Source organism: Aristolochia californica, unplaced genomic scaffold, assembly GCF_029961685.1.
Source record: "Aristolochia californica isolate CCGP_79_NKW_82.1479 unplaced genomic scaffold, dmAriCali1.0.hap1 SCAF_3, whole genome shotgun sequence".
NCBI classification, from domain to species: Eukaryota; Viridiplantae; Streptophyta; class Magnoliopsida; order Piperales; family Aristolochiaceae; genus Aristolochia; species Aristolochia californica.
Window position 1 is genome coordinate 45,143,330 of NW_027181992.1, and position 16,806 is coordinate 45,160,135.

Here is a 16,806-nt window from a genome sequence, read left to right on the forward strand (position 1 = left end):
TGAAATGCTCTTTCACGAACTTTCTCAAAGCTCGATTCGGACTCTTTCTCTCTCGCGCTCTGTCCGTTGAAACCGTAAATCCCTCGTTGCCTCCCTCGGCCGGTCTCTGTCAATCTCTTCGTTGAAGGAGCTTCAGTGGAGGAGTCGCTCGGAGAAGCTTCGATTTTCGGGACCGAAGCCGAAGCTTTTCCGTTGATGGAGAACGTATTTGTTGGAGATTCTGGTCGTTGACGGACTAATACTACTACTATTATTATTTTTTGGCTTTTGGAAGTGAAGAATCGGGTTCATGTGGAGGCATTTCTTGGAAGGATCGTTAATGACGGAAATTTTGGTTTGATTTTGCTGAGGAGGTTGTTTGTGTTTCGGTGTTAGTATCTCGTCATGGCGTCAGAAGGCTTTTTGTCGTTTTCCATGGCTTCGCTGGTGGAGGACGTTGTCAGGCAGCATGGCGATCGGTTAAGCGACAGAGATTTGGCATCGAGGAAGGAAGAGCAAGCAGGTGAAACGTTTGGACTGGAAAATTCTTTCGCGTGTCTCGATTGTTTGCGTGGAATGCGGACGTTTGCTTGATCCGTACTGAAGAAAAAAATGAGAGAAACTGGTTTCTTTATTTATGTTGTTTATGTGACTTAATTCAGTTGATCTCATGCTCTTTTTACTCGTTTTGCCGATTATTATCCTGTGAATCTTGAGTTTTCTAGTTCTCTGTCTTTGAAACAAAGCATTTTTTAAATTAATTTCTTAATTTGTATTGAATTATAGAATCCAATCATCTCGCCACAAATTTTATGTATTCATATGTTTCTTCATAAAGATCAGCAGAAATTATCGAGTTTATATATTACATTTAATTTATTTTTTACATAAGATATCTTTCTTGCTGTTGTTAATAATCTACACTCGTTATTTGTTCGCTTTTTTCGTCATTTTTCTTTTTTTCTTTGTTCTTTTATAAGACAAAGAACTTTGCTGCTGGCAATTGCATATGGCAGATTTCTCTGGTCAAATCTTCCAATTTTCGCTTTTCTGTTTTAACTTTAATAATCCTTCCACATTGCAACCTTATTCTTCAATATCTCAACTTATCGTGACCTTTTTATTCGAGATATATTAATCTGATTTAATGTTGGACCTAAAACGAAAAATTTACTTCATTGTTCACAGCATCCAGGAGATACGAAGTGGCTGGATGGCTGAGAAAGATGGTTGGTGTAGTAGGAGCCAAAGATTTACCGGCTGAGCCTACAGAGGAAGAATTTAGAGTAGGATTAAGAAATGGCATAGTTCTATGTAATGCTCTCAACAAGGTCCAACCGAGTGCTGTCCCAAAGGTGAGTTTCACAGATGAGAATTTTATCTTTTTATTTTGTCCATCAATCTTTGCCTTTTCATCTACATTTTCTCTAATTGCACTGTCTAGGTGGTAGAAGCTCCTATTGATTCGGCTGTTCCCCCTGATGGAGCTGCATTGTCAGCATACCAATATTTTGAGAATGTGAGGAACTTCCTTGTCGCAGTGGAGGAGATGGGTCTTCCAACTTTCGAGGCGTCAGATTTGAACCAGGTGGGTTGTCGGTCAGAGATAAAATAATTCCATCCTCCTTGTTTGTGTGTTTTAAATACGAATTTGTATCTTGATTTCCAGTTGCTGATCATAACAGAGTATGTTTTGCTTACTTCTTACTCTAAACCTGAAAGAAGGGAAAACATTTGCTAGCTTGAATGGTATAACTATAACTATAATTTTCTTCTGTACATTCTATTTGGTTTGTTGTAAAAGGCCTGTCATTTTCTATGTAAACATAATTAATACCACATTGCTTATGGCTCTTACTGAATTCTATGCTTCTTTTGAATTTTAAAGATTTTATGAATACGTGTTAGAGATAAGATAAATGATTTTTATTCTTTTTTTTCTTTTCTTTTTTATCAGAAGAGTAGTCAATGTTTACTTTCCCCTTTATGATGTTCAGGGAGGAAAATCTGCTAGGGTTGTGAACTGCCTTCTTGCACTCAAATCCTACAGTGACTGGAAACTATCTGGTTGCAATGGTTCCTGGAAATATAGTGGCAATTCGAAGACAAACATTACTGGAAAATGTTTCGTGCGGAAGAATTCAGAGCCTTTCACAGGTTCTTTGTCAAGGAATTCATCAGTTAATGAGAAATTTTTTGATGGTTTACCAGTTGAAAACAATTTGAGTGGAGATCTTTCCCAGGAATCCTCTGAAATGGTATGCAGGAAGTCTCTACTTAGCTTTACCACAATGTTATGTACTATGAGCTAATTTATGTTATGATTTCAGAATAATTCTCGTCCTTTGAATGTCCTTGTCCGAGCAGTTCTATCAGATAAAAGGCCTGATGAAGTTCCAGCAGTAAGGATTGTTTGGCTTGCTGTTAATATTTGTTAAACTGTGATTGTCATAATGTTTTGCATTTAATGTATTGGATACGAGGATAATTGTGGTTGTTTTCATTCTTGGCACAGTTGGTGGAGTCTATGCTAAATAAAGTCATGGAGGAGTTTGAGCATAGACTAATGAATCAAAATGAAATGGTTTGTTTCCCTGCTGTTATGGTGGTTGTAAACTGTTAGAGAAAATCGTTCTTTTTTATAAATGTGATGCCAACATAAACTCATTTTCCTTCTCTCACTCTTTTTATTTTCGGGGTGTGTGTTGGGTGGGGGGGAACTCCTCCAGCATGAAGTCCCTAAACACCTTTATGACTTTCTTCTCTTCAACTTGATCAATTAGACCCTGTGTTGGAATTTTTAAATGTCAAATTTTTAAGCTTAGAAATTTGTTTTCGATTGTCAAATTTAATTTCTAAGCATAGAAATTTGTCTCTAAATTGGAGTGAGTTCTCTGAAGTTTCATTGTATTTTGCATGGCAAGCAGGAGAAAACAACCGTTAAGGGTGCTGTGGCATTTGGAGACTGCAAATCTCCTCCTAAATCCAAGGTTCGTACTTCTTGAAAGTGCAGTTTGTACATGAAAAGCTTACAGTAACTTTTTCATTTAAGACAAGCTCCTCTTTAAAGTCGGTGTTATTTGCTTGTAGATAAATGTTTTGCTAACAATCCTCACTGATTGTTTTATTGTGTGGGACTTTATTACAACTTAGGCGGTGGCCAGCAAGACAATAGCCCAAGATACGGAAGAGTTTTTTCACATGGACACCATAAATGATGAAGAATCAGAGCATCGATTATTAAAGCAACAGTTATCATTTGAACAACAACAGAAACATATTCAGGTACTTGACTCATACTCTTTATTGTGTGGAAAAATATTGAACTGCCAATGAGTGGTTAGTGCTGAAAGCTTCAATTTTTCAGGAACTAAGAGAGACACTTCATACTACCAAAGTGGGTATGCAATTCATGCAAAGGAAGTATTTTGAGGAGTTCACTAATCTAGGTATGATGATTCACAAAAGTTGTTGGTTTCTATTTTTTTTTCTCCCTTTGAGATCAATGGAAGAAAGATTATACCTCTGTAACAGGTCGACAAATATATGGTCTAGCTCATGCTGCGTCTGGATATCACAAAGTTCTTGAAGAAAATAGGAAGTTGTATAACCAAGTGCAAGATCTTAAAGGTAGTATTAATGAAGACAGTGTTGTGTATTTCTTTGTGAAAGTTTGTTGAGAAGTTATTGTTTCTGAAAGAATTGAACTTTTTTTTTTCTATTTGAATAGGAAGTATTAGAGTTTATTGTCGTGTGAGGCCATTCTTGCCTGGTCAGACTCGTATGAGCACAGTAGATCATATAGATAACGGAAGTATTACCATTCTAACTCCTCTAACATATGGAAAGGAAGTGCGAAAAACATTCAACTTCAACAAAGTCTTTGGTCCATCTGCAACACAAGGTTGTTCGCTACTACTTTTTTATATTAATTTCTTATTTCTTTCAAATTATCATCATCATACTGTGGCCAACTATGTTGTGTTTAGCTGCACAAATCCTCCATTCTGCTTTATCCTTCTGATTAATTTCTAATAACCATCTTTATTCTCACAACCAACAGCGGAGGTATTTGCAGATACTCAACCTCTGATTCGATCTGTCCTAGATGGTTATAATGTTTGTATATTTGCTTATGGCCAAACAGGATCGGGAAAGACTCATACCATGGTAACCAAACATTCAGATTTTGTTGCTGCCATTATGTCTATTCATTAAAACATGTTTATGATTTGCACCCCCCTCCCCCCAATTAAGATGCAGAGAAAGCAGATGCATCAAAATTCAATTTCTTCTAGTTAGCTTGATCTCTCGCGATACTATGCATGCAAAGATGATGTCAAGGGAGTAGATCACCTAGAGGAAGTGAATCCACTTGAGGGAGGAAATCCTTTCTAGTTACTGAATTTTCACGTGGTCATGTCTAGCAACCTCATATTGCACCATACCTTCCATATTATTATCATTCAAAGTTACAGCCCTCAAGTAATCGTTGAATTCGCTGAACTTTGCACTTCATGTTTCGCTCTCTCTTTAATCCTAACCCTACCTTGCTTCACTTATTACGATTTGTCATTTCTGTCTGTATACTTCATTATGAAAGCATTATGACTTTAGTTGATTACATCTCGTGCAGACTGGGCCTCGGGAGCTTACAGAGGAAACCAGAGGTGTTAATTTTCGGGCCTTAAGTGATCTATTCTCTCTTTCTGAGCAGCGGAGAGATAGTTGCTCATATGAAGTTTCTGTTCAAATGATTGAGATTTATAATGAACAAGTTAGAGACCTTCTTGCCACAGATGGTGGTCTGAACAAAAGATATCCTTTATATGATTAGCTGTTTTTCATTACTCCTTTTCATCTTTCTTCTGATTAAGTTACAGATTCTGTATTTCCTTTACAAATAACACATTAGAAATACGTAATAGTTCTCAGAATGGACTCAATGTACCAGATGCAGTTGTCGTTCCCGCGTCAACAACTTCTGACGTTCTTGAACTAATGGAGACTGGACACAGAAATCGTGCAGTGAGTTCAACCGCCTTGAATGACCGTAGTAGTCGTTCCCATAGGTGATTACAGTTTGAATCCCTCTCACCGGTGCCATTCTAATGTGGCTCTTCTCACAATTTTTGCTTTCAAATTCTGCTGCCCATAATCACTGGTTGTCCAAATCAATGGCTGGCCTTATTAGTAATGCTTAAAAATGGTTCTCGAATTGGATATTGATGGGATTATCTGCAGTTGTTTAACAGTTCATGTTCAAGGAAGAAACGTCGCTTCAGGGACCATACTTCGTGGGTGTATGCATCTGGTTGATTTAGCAGGAAGTGAAAGAGTTGATAAATCTAAGGTAACAGGTGATAGATTGAAGGAGGCCCAGCACATAAACAGGTCGCTTTCAGCTCTAGGAGATGTGATCGCTTCCCTTGCTCAAAAGAATACGCATGTCCCTTACAGGAACAGTAAACTAACGCAACTGCTGCAAGACTCCCTTGGTAAGCAGTACACGTTCCTATTCCTGACGGGTGGGAAAGGATTTTTGTCGCCGTCCTTCTGGTGATCTTCTGACTGCTGCTTTTCTTGTTTAGGTGGACAAGCGAAGACCCTAATGTTTGTTCACATTAGTCCCGAAATTGATGCCATCGGAGAAACAATCAGTACGCTCAAATTCGCTGAGCGGGTTGCCACTGTGGAGCTCGGCGCAGCTCGAGTAAACAAAGACGGTAACGAAGTCAGAGAGCTCAAAGAACAGGTTTCTACCATGCGTTTTCTGTTTTTTTCTTCCCAGCTTGTACAAGAACTGTTATTATTGAATGTTACATTTGCACGTTCAGATTGCTACTCTCCAGGCAGCATTAGGAAGAAAAGATGAAGCAGAGCTCCATTCAAGTCCGGTCTTCACACCTGAAATACCAAAAACAAAGGGACGAGGGTCCTCACGAGGGCCCTCACCTGTTCATCCAATCCGACATGCTGGAGAATTAGATCAATTACGAAATACAGTCTCACCTTCTGACATCCCTAAATTGAAGGGTCGTGGGCCTTCACCTATACCTTCTAATAGACAAGGTGGAAGAGACGTGCCGAGTGGATTTGGCAAACTCAGACAACCAATGGAAGAAGTAGGGAATATAGAAGTAAGAATTCTTGAACTAGTGCGAGTTAGCTTGAAAACTCCAAACTAAATAATCAAATTTGATGAAATTTGTAAACTTTGATGGGTTTTGCAGAATCCCCCTACCTTCAGGCAGAGTAAGTCCACCACTGATCTGCAATTGTGTGAGTTAACGGCCAACAATACACCTACGTGGCCGGAGTACAGTCTTAGAGTTGAGTGCCAGAAAGGAGAAGAGAAAGATTCAGGAACTGGAGAATGGGTTGATAAGGTGATGGTCAACAGGCTAGAAGTACGTGGGCATGACAATCTATCGAGAAGCTGGCAGGTACAAGGCGCATCCTTGCCGGAGCAACATCTCTATCAGGGTTATATTCCTGAAACGAGAATCCCCCCTGAGCTACAGTATGGCAGAAGGGAAGGCCACGAGGACGAGACGGGGATCACTGATGACTCCGACGAGCTCGAGGTGGCAACGAGTGACTCTTCTGAAGCAACAGACGCCCTTTGGCAATTCAATGTTGCGAAGCTTACTAATATTCCTCCGGGCACTGGATCGAAGATCAAGAAGCCCCAGCCAAAGCCAGCGACGAGCAGCCCGGATAACAGGTAAACGTCACAGTCATTATTTGTTACTTTTTTTAATCTTGTCTGAAAATGGTAAGAAGGCCATCGTTTCTTCGGGTAGGCATCCAAGTCCAGCGCATGGATCGTCGCAGTCGCGCAAACTGGTCACTGCAGGAAGCAAGTCGTTCAACAAGATAGCTGGGAAGCCGGCAGTTTCCGGTGGCATTGACGGGAAACGGTATCTTTCTAACGGCAAAGGTGGAAGCGGGAAATGATGGCTGTACATAGACGAGAGGGTTTACTTTCGTTGTTTTGGTATATATGGTCGTCCGACGAGGCAACAAATCCGTTGCTGGGAAGACGTATGGCGGTGATTTTAATCTGTCTCGTGTGCTTCCGATTCTTTCAATGTCTAGAGATTTTTGTTCTAGCATTCATTTGTTTTTTCCAGTGTGGCCCTGTCCCTGCATATTAAAAAACGGAAAGGGAAAAAAACTGTTCAGGACACCATGTAAGTATTTTGCTTTGCTTTCATTAGCAGAAAGCTTGAAGCACTTTCAGGGTCCTGTCACCATGTAAAGGTTCTGATAACTTGCAAGAGGGTTTACAAGCGGACCAAGGAACAGTAGATACTTGTAAAATAATGAGAAACTGAGGTACCAGAAAAGAGAGAAGAAGAATGGCTAGAACTAGAAGAGACTCTCTAGGTGTTGCTCTCGATGGGGGATCAGATGGTGATCAGAACTCGACTATCTTTCCTTTTATTCACTCAAGTGATTTGAGAAACAATATTATATTTACCCCTTTACATGTAACTCCTTATAATTCTATAACTACACTTTTAGACAATGTAAAAACTGGATCATAGACACACTTAAGCATATTGAACATAATGACACTTGTACTAAAATATATAGATTATGTAAAATAACTAAATTACCATTTGCATTACATTTAACACTCACCCCACCTTACTCCCATTTTCCCCAAATTGGAGCATATATGTCTAGAAACCCCAATCTGTAATAAAATGTCTTAAATTCATGTTGACTCAAGGCTTTAGAGAACACATCATTACCTTGATCACAAGATTGAACATAGGGAATACTAATTTCTTTCTATGTTATTGTATCTCAAATAAAATAACAATCCACTTCTATATATTTGGTTCTATTATGAAACACTAGGTTGCTCACAATAAAAGTAACTGGGCGATTATCACAATACATGGTCATAGGTTTAGCAACTGGCAAATTTAACTATTGAAGTAATGATTTCATCGACTTTAACTCATTGATAGTATGAACCATAACTATATACTCAACTTTTGCTCTAGAACGGACCACCACATTCTACTTTTTGTTTTTTCAACTCACTAAAGTTTCCCTTACAAACGCACAATAACCGGTAGTGAATTTTCTATCAAGTTTAGAAATAACACAGTTGACATCTGAAAAAACATCTACCTTTAGATTATTGTGGGGTTTAAAAAACAATCTTTTTCCTTAGTGTCGTTTTAAATACCTTAGTATTCTCTAAACAACCTCTAAATATACCTTGCATGGATGTTCCGTGAATTGGTTTACCGCACTAATGGAAAAAGATATATCAGGGCAAGTGACAGTGGCATACATCAGTTTTCTAACGAATCTTCGAAATATTGTTCTATCCTTGAGCTCATCATTATTTTCATCACAAAGAACATTATCAATTTCCACAAGTGTTTCTATAGGCTTTGCTCCCAACAAACCACAACTGTAGCATATTTGTAACATGGTTCCTCTCTGTTAACACAATTCTTGTATTGCTTCTAGCAACTTCTATTCTAAGGATTTATTTTAAGGAACCCAAATTCATGCTTCTTTACATTTTTAATAATTTTCATGTCACTTCTTGATAGAATAATATCATCAACATATACTAGTAGGACTATACTTCAAGATGATTGCTTCATAACAAACAAAGAATGATCATAGTGACCCCCAATGAACCCAAATGACATACCTATCTATTTAATGCTGTTAATTGCCTTCTTTAGCTTGCACAACTCTCTAGTCTTCTCATGAGCAACATATCTATGAGATTGCTCCATGTATACCCCTTCTTCTAAATGGTCATATAAGAAGAGATTTTTAAAGTCTAATTGAATTAGGGGTCAACCCTAGTTAACTGCAATAGACACAAGAATACATATAGAGGTCAATCTGGCAACATGAGAAAATGTCTCAAAAACATCAATACCATATGTTTAAGTATATCCTTTAGCAACTGATTGAGCTCTTTCAATAGAGACACCCACTCTATATTTAATAGTGTATGCCCAATGACAATCCACAACAATAGCACCTGAAGGGGCATCGCATAAATTCTATATACCACTATCACTCAACACCTCCATCTCAATATTTATAGCATGCTTCCGCTAAGAAGACAAGAGCATTATGTACAGAAGAAGGAATGGTACAAGAAGATAAGGATAGAGCAAACTATTTGTAATAAGTAGATAAGAAATCAAAGGACATATAATTGGATAGTAGGTTTCTAGTAGATAAATATACACCATTTACAAATAACAATAGGAAGATGTAAATTAGTTACCTCAGGATCTAGAGGTGAAGAGGATTATGGAACTAAGGGGAGAGGAGGAAGCATGGCTCATTGTTGATTGGTTTGTCATCATTGATATACCTATAAGGGCTTTTCTACAGTAACTGATGGTGGTAGAAGCAAGATGGAGAAACTATACCTAGATATATGAAAGATGGAGTAAGCACTATATTGGAGGTATAGAAGCAAGGAAGAACTTTATCAGACAAACATTTTTCTAGTAGATGGGCAAAAATATTTCTAACCCTTCTGTGTCCAAAAATATCAAAAAAAAACATACTTGATTGCATGTTGGGATAATTTATTTGAAGAAGTACCAAATACATGAGCAAAATAGACACACCCAAAAATACGAGGAGATAAAGGAAATAAAACAGTTGATGGAGTTGATATTTTGAGTGGAACTTTACCTCCAAATATCGAAGAGAGTATCCTATTAATAAGAAAACATGTAGTAAGCAGTACATCATCCTAATATGATTTAGGAACATGCATGTGAATGAACATTGTATGTGCACCTTCTAACATATGACAATTTTTATATTCAGCCACTCCATTTTGCTTTGGAGTGAAAATACGTGACAATTGATGAACTATACCATGGTTTTAACAAAAGGCATCAATTTTTTTATTTGTAAATTTCAATCTATTGTCAATACGGAAAATATAAAGAGATGTATCAAACTGGGTTTTGATTTCAATATAAAATTTTGAAATACATCATATACATTTGATTTCTCCTATAGAAAAGACACCTAGGTAGAGTGAATAAAGTTATCAATGAAAGAAACAAAATACTTGTATTCAAAGACACTAGAAACTGGACGTGGTCCTCATACATCAAAATGAACAATCTCAAACAACTTGCTACTCTTTGTTTGACTCGAAGAAAAAACAATATGATGGTGCTTACCTAGTTGACAAGATTCACATTGAAATGATAGACTTGAAAGAAAAGTAAGAAATAGTTAGACCAACTTTACTAGAGAAGGATGACCTAGTTGTAAATGCCACTAGAACAAAGAAACTACAACATCAAGGGCAAGTGAAGACAGCTATGGAGAGGCTTCCAAGTGGTATAGTCCTTCTCTCTCAAGCATAAAATTAATCATCCTCCTCTTCTTAAGACCCTAAAACACACAATGAGAGGAATAGTAGGTCAATGAACAGTTCATAAACTTGGTAAGTTAACTAACAAACAACAAATTAAGAGGAAATTTAGGAACAAACAACAAGGATTTAAGTTACATGAATGGGGTAGGTGTAATACTAACAACTCCCTGAATAGAGGACACGGACCCATCAACAAGTGTAACATGTTTACCAACTTAAGACTCTCAAATTATTAATTAATGGATATATCTGACATATGAGTAGAAGCTCCTAAGTCAATAACTTATGAAGACGTAGGACGCACGTGTAAGGTGGATGTACCTATAGGAAGTGAAGTATAAGTTGAGTTACAAATGTTGAGGAAGCCGAGGTAAAGTAAGGAATGCAATGGGCAAGTTGTTGCAACTCATCAAGGGCACCTAATAAAATACCAACCACAGATCCAACGGAGGATTCAATGCTATCATGAACCAAGGAGTTTGACGGGTTTTCCAAATGTACTTTATCTATAATTAGAGAAAGGATTTGTGCATCCACAGTGAACACACCATGTTGATTGACCAAAGGTATTAAGGGCACCTGCATTAAACCCTAACTCTCTTTACTTTCCTTGGATATAATTGTTGTCTCAATAATCTTTAACTTGTTTAAAAGCAGTAGAAAGTGATAGAACACCTGCTAAGGCTGGAAACTAAGACCTAACTACATCAAAGTCTGCTTCCAATCCATCTAAAAATTTAGCAATATGTAGTTACCCTATTGCTTTTGAAGCTTCATTCCATCAGTGGTTAAAGGATGAAACATGTTGATTTCCTATAAGATACATTGTAATTCACCGAAGTAATCAGTGATTATTCTTTCACCTCACTTAAGGTTGAAAAGTTTAGCATATAACTCATATACACAAGACAAGCTGTTTTCATGTGCATATAATGATTCCAAGGACATCCACATTTCCTTGGCTAACAGTTCATGATATGATTTTTTTTAACTTTGAGTGCATACTGTCAAGTGACTAGGTCATGACCTGATTGTCCTTTGCTTCCCAATCATTTATAAGATGAATTGGAGGATCATCTCCAATATACTTATATTTTCATTTGGCTTTATGGTAAATACGAACTGAGTTGAACCAAGTAAGTTAATTTTGTCCATTCAACCTCTCTTTAGTAATCAGAATTATGTCTTTCCCTTCAGAGCCTCCAAACTCTCTTGAGAGAGTAATTATTTCACCAGAATTAACCATGAGCACAAAGAACAATCAACCAATAGCCTTACTACAACTGTATGCATAATCAAATTATGTGGACCACTCTTCATATAATTAGGCCACATGTAAACCAACAATACATATGAAGCCTAAAATGAATTTAATTTCAGCCCAAAAGTACCAAAATCAAGGCTGATAAGAAGTGAAGTAGGCACCAGGCCTATGGTCAAGTTTTGCACACATTGTAGATGAGACAATCTTCAGTAAAAAGACCCTCTCGGGGCACTAACCAAACATAGAACTGCTCAATAAGAGGAACCATCAACCCTAGGGTTATATAAGAAAAAGAACACAAAAAATCTAAACTTGACTCTCAGTTATAAAAATTGAAATTCCTTTCTTTGAGAAGATGTTGAATTCAAAGGAGAAAGGAGGAGAGTTTCACGGGCTTCAAACCAAGACCGTATCACTCTGATACTATTTAAAATAATGAAAAACAGAGGTATGGGAGAAGAGAGGAAGAAAAAGAGAGAAGAACGACTGGAAGAAAGCGTCGGTGTTGGGATCAAAACTCAACTTTGTTGCCTCTTATTCACTTGAGTGATTTAAAAGAGAATGATATATTTGCGCCTGTTATGTATAATTTCATATAATTCCATAACTACATTTCCAAATAATAAAAAAACTAGACCATAGACAAATTTAAACATATTGAACATGATGGCACTCATAGTGAAATGTATAGATCATATAAAATAATAAAATTGCCCCTTGGAGTACATTTAACTATACTAAACAAAGACCTAAGATTTAATAGGTTCTTGCTCCTATCCATGCAATGAGGTACTTCTTAACATATATATGTTTTATAAAATGCCAAATTTATTAGTACATATTCTTGTCCCTTCATGTGATTTTCACACTCCAATACAAAAAACTGAGCCAAATTAATTGAACAAGATTTGGTGTCCGGATCCTCAAAATCGGGATCAGGCTAGCAAGTACAATATCCTTACCTACTTTCTTGCCAACTTATTTTGTATTTTCATGACCAATTCACGCTTATTCCATCAATTGTTTGAGAAGAGTACTACATAGATACAAGACATGAATAAATTGGTACTCCTCCCAGTCAGTCATTCAACTTGCTTTTCCCATTAAACTTTCTTCTTAGGATTTTCAATTAGATAGGTTGGGTTGCCAATGATGGTGACTCAAGTAATAGGGCTAGCAACTATTATATCCCTACCTACTTTCCTGCCAACTTATTTGTATGTTCATGACCAATTCATGCATATTCCATCAATTGTTTGAGAAGAGTACTACATAGAGATGGAGCGTGAAATAAATTGGCGCTCCTACCAGTCAGTCATTCAACTTGCTTTCCCATTGAACTTTCATCTTAGGATGTTCAATTAGATAGGTTGGTTGCCTCAAGTCATAGGTTTTAACCCCCCCCCCCCCCCCCCCCCCCCCCCCCCTGAAGCATATTGTACATGTGCTCTGGACAAGCCCTTGGTCAGTGGGTGTGAGTTTCCTCAAAATTTTATATCAAAGCTCAATATGTCTAGACGACTTTGAATTATGATTTTTACTTTTATTTTTTATTGTAGTCACCTAATTGTCACAATTAATTAAGATAGTTGAAATTAGTTTATCCATCATGGGAATGTCTGATAATACCTAAGCCATTCAGCTTCTCCACCAACCAACTCTAAGGCTACCATTTCAGACTCTATAGTAGATCTAGTAATCAAGGTCTGCTTGGAAGATTTCCAAGCGACTACCCCACCACATAGTGTAAATACAAAACCGCTAGTGGCATTACTGTTATCGGAATCAGAAATCCAATTAGCATCATTGTACCCTTCTAGTACAATAGGAAATCCAGAATAGTGTATTCTTAATTAACAACACATTTCAAATATTTAAGAAGTCTTTCAATAACATCCCATCAGATTTTATCGAGGTTATTTGTATGCCTACTCAGTCTCCCTACTGCATATGAAATATCTAGTCTGCTACAATTTGATAAAAACATTATACATTTTCAATAATTTGAGAGTACCTCAACTGTGAAACTCTAACCCGACCATTCTTCTTTAATTTTATGCTAGAATCATATGGTGTGCTAAATGGTTTATAGTTATCATATTTGAACCATTTTAAAACTTTTTCCACATAATGAGATTGACTCTTTATTTTTAACTATTCTGATTCCTAAAATTATATTTGCTAACCCTAGGTATTTCTTTACTTCTAATATTTTCATTTCCTAATATCAACATGTCACCAACATATATGTTTTGCAATATACACATTTGTCAAAATTATATATTTCTAAACCGTATGATAGGAATTACCCTATCCAAATTTTCATTCCTCTGCCTAGGAGCTTGTTTTAGACCATATAAAGATTTAACTAACTTACACGCATTATTCTCTTGACCAAGAACTACAAAACCCTCTAGTAGTTTCGTATAAATTGTTTCCTGTAATTCGCCATTGAGAAAGGTTGTTTCAACATCCATCTATTATATTTCGAGGTTATTTGATACATCTAATGCAATAAACACTCAAATTGTAGTTATCCTAGTGACTAGTGAATAAGTGTTGAAAAAGTTGATCCCTTCTATCTAACTAAAACTTTTAGCAACTAATCTAGCTTTGTATTTTTCTATGGACCCAACAGGACTACATTTCCTTCTGAAAATCCATTTGCACCAATTGGTCTAAACCCTAAAGGTAAGTCTGTCAATTCCATGTATGGTGTAAAAGAATTAAATCAATTTCACTTTTAATTGTTTCCTCCCACATAGATGCTTCACTAGATTTCATTGCTTCGGTATAAGTCAATGGACCATCCTCTATGAGAAATTTTTAAAAATCATATCCTAGGTCTTTTACTCCGCTTTTAAGTTTAGTTTGTGGCATTATTTCAGTAGTGGGATTTAGAAGTTTCTCTTACTTCTAATTTTCTCTTTTCTTTCATAGGAAACACATTTTCAAAAAACACAACATCATTGGATTCTTTAATAGTATTTACAAAAATTTCAAGTAAATTTGAATGTATTACTAAAAACCGATATGCATTGTTGTTTCATGCATATCATATGAAAGTTGCACCGTAAGTCTTAGGAATCAACTTCATCATCTTGTTAAAGTTAATTTCAACTTTAGCAAGGCAGCCTCATACTTTAAAATATTTAATACTAGGTCTTCAACCCTACCATAACTCATATAGTGTTTTCTAAGTGTACTTAAATGAAATACAATTAAATTTTTATATGTTGAAAGTAAAGCTTCTCCCGACATATTCTTGGGAAGACCAAAACTAGACAACATGGAGCTAATCATGTGTAAAAATGTTCTATTTTTTTCTTTCAGCTACTCTATTGGACTGAGGAGAATAAGGAGTCGTGATCACATATATAATACCATGTTTCTCATAAAATTTTCCAAATTTTATAGAACTGTGTTCTCCTCCTTTATATGACTTTAGCCTTTTTATTGTATTTTGAGTTTGATTTTCAACTTCTAATGTATAAATTTTAAATTATTCTAGTGCTTCATCTTTACTTTTTGATAAAAAAAAGGTAATAAAATAACTTTTTTCCTCCTCTAATCAAACTATTGTTCATCTCACACATGTCACTGTGTATAAGCTTCGATAGGGTTTAGGGTTGTTTCGATTGGACACGTATCTCATATATATTTTAAAATTATATGCTATTTTTGGGTATTAAATCTAAGTTCATCATTCTATTTAGAGTGTTCATATTTATGTGTCCAAATCTATTGTGTCATAAGTTAAAGGAGTTAACCAACATAACATAAAATGAAACTTTATTCTCATTAATATTCTTCATAAAAATTATATTTAATTTAAATAATCTACAAGAAACATAATTCTTCCCTACAAAAGATCCACCCTTGTAACTACAACCTTATTCAATTAAAACACTAATTTGTAGCCTAATTGACTTAGAAGGAAACCGCTAACAAGGTTTTTTCCGTATGTCTGGCAAATAATGCACATCATGGAGAGTGAGAATGTTCCCATATGTGAATTTCAACTCTACTTCTCCTTTGTGATCACTTGAGCAACACTATAATGACCCATTGTCATTGTTCTCCCTTTGAACTTCTGGTAAGAAGAAAAAAAAAGAAATATCAAAACAAATATGGACAATTGCTCTTGTATCAATCCACCAATCGGTTGGATTAAATGTCAAATTAATTTTTAAGTTAGTTGTAACTAACCTGTCATTGGTTCCAGTTTAGTTAGTTGTGATTATCATGTTTGCCCAAGGAGTCGTACTATCACCTTGCTCTTTATTTTTCTTGTGTCTACATTGTTTAACAAAGTGACCTAGTTTTTCACAAACATAACTTGCCCTCTTGTTTTATTCCTTTTGGGTTTTCTATTTAGGCTTACCAAGGTGTTTCTTGGGTTTCTTCTTTATGAAGTTAGTCTTCTTTGATTCTATCAAATTTGTTTTTCTACTAACTTTAGATCCATTACCCAAGTTTTTCTCTATCTAGATTGATACCAATACTTTGTCTAATGTGGAAGTTCTCTTGTATTCTTCATCTGAATTTTAAAGTCTAAACATGATGGAAGAAGTTTTTTTCTATGAGGGCAGATGCTTGTATTCTATCCTTTATTGGAATACCCTTGGCAATAATCTTAGTAACAATGTTTTGAATTTCATGTGTTTAATTAATCGTTAATTTACCATCTGTCATTGTGTTAGTATTCGCCTATGAAATTTTTTTGTTCAGACTCAATTTCTTGCCCATACTTTGTCTCTAAAGTTTTCAATAAACCTTTCTCAGTCTTAACATCTGACTATAAGTCATATAAATTGTTGCTCAGTGCACTAAGGATCGACACACAATACAAATAGTATCTTTTTCATATTTGTGTTTAACACCTGATCTTGTTAGTTCATGGCCCTTTGGGATGCTAAATGGTGGTTCACTCACAATTACATAGAACAACTCTAGAGTTGTTAATCAGTATTCCATTCACTCCTGCCATCTACTAAAATTCTTCTCATCAAATATTTCAGGTTTTAGTGTTTTGTTGAGTGAGTTTTCAGATTTTCCCATTCTAGAAGCTGAAATCTCTTTCGAAATTGTTGAAAAATAATAACAAAGTGTTATGTGACCCACTTCAATAATCAAATAAATAATTAATTAATTAATT

At 36.0% G+C, this 16,806-nt stretch overlaps 1 protein-coding gene across 1 annotated transcript; it reads left to right on the forward strand.

The window, feature by feature from the left end:
• LOC137958629 (kinesin-like protein KIN-14I) lies at window positions 1-7,458 on the forward strand. Its single transcript, XM_068805702.1, has 19 exons — window positions 1-502; window positions 1,168-1,334; window positions 1,424-1,567; window positions 1,977-2,237; window positions 2,310-2,381; window positions 2,495-2,563; window positions 2,907-2,969; window positions 3,133-3,264; window positions 3,347-3,428; window positions 3,514-3,609; window positions 3,710-3,883; window positions 4,043-4,149; window positions 4,616-4,797; window positions 4,890-5,051; window positions 5,224-5,477; window positions 5,571-5,734; window positions 5,817-6,119; window positions 6,213-6,706; window positions 6,786-7,458. The coding sequence occupies exons 1-19, from the start codon at window positions 385-387 to the stop codon at window positions 6,937-6,939; spliced, it is 3,198 nt and encodes a 1,065-aa protein (XP_068661803.1). The 5' UTR covers window positions 1-384; the 3' UTR covers window positions 6,940-7,458.
• Window positions 7,459-16,806: the final 9,348 nt, after the last annotated feature.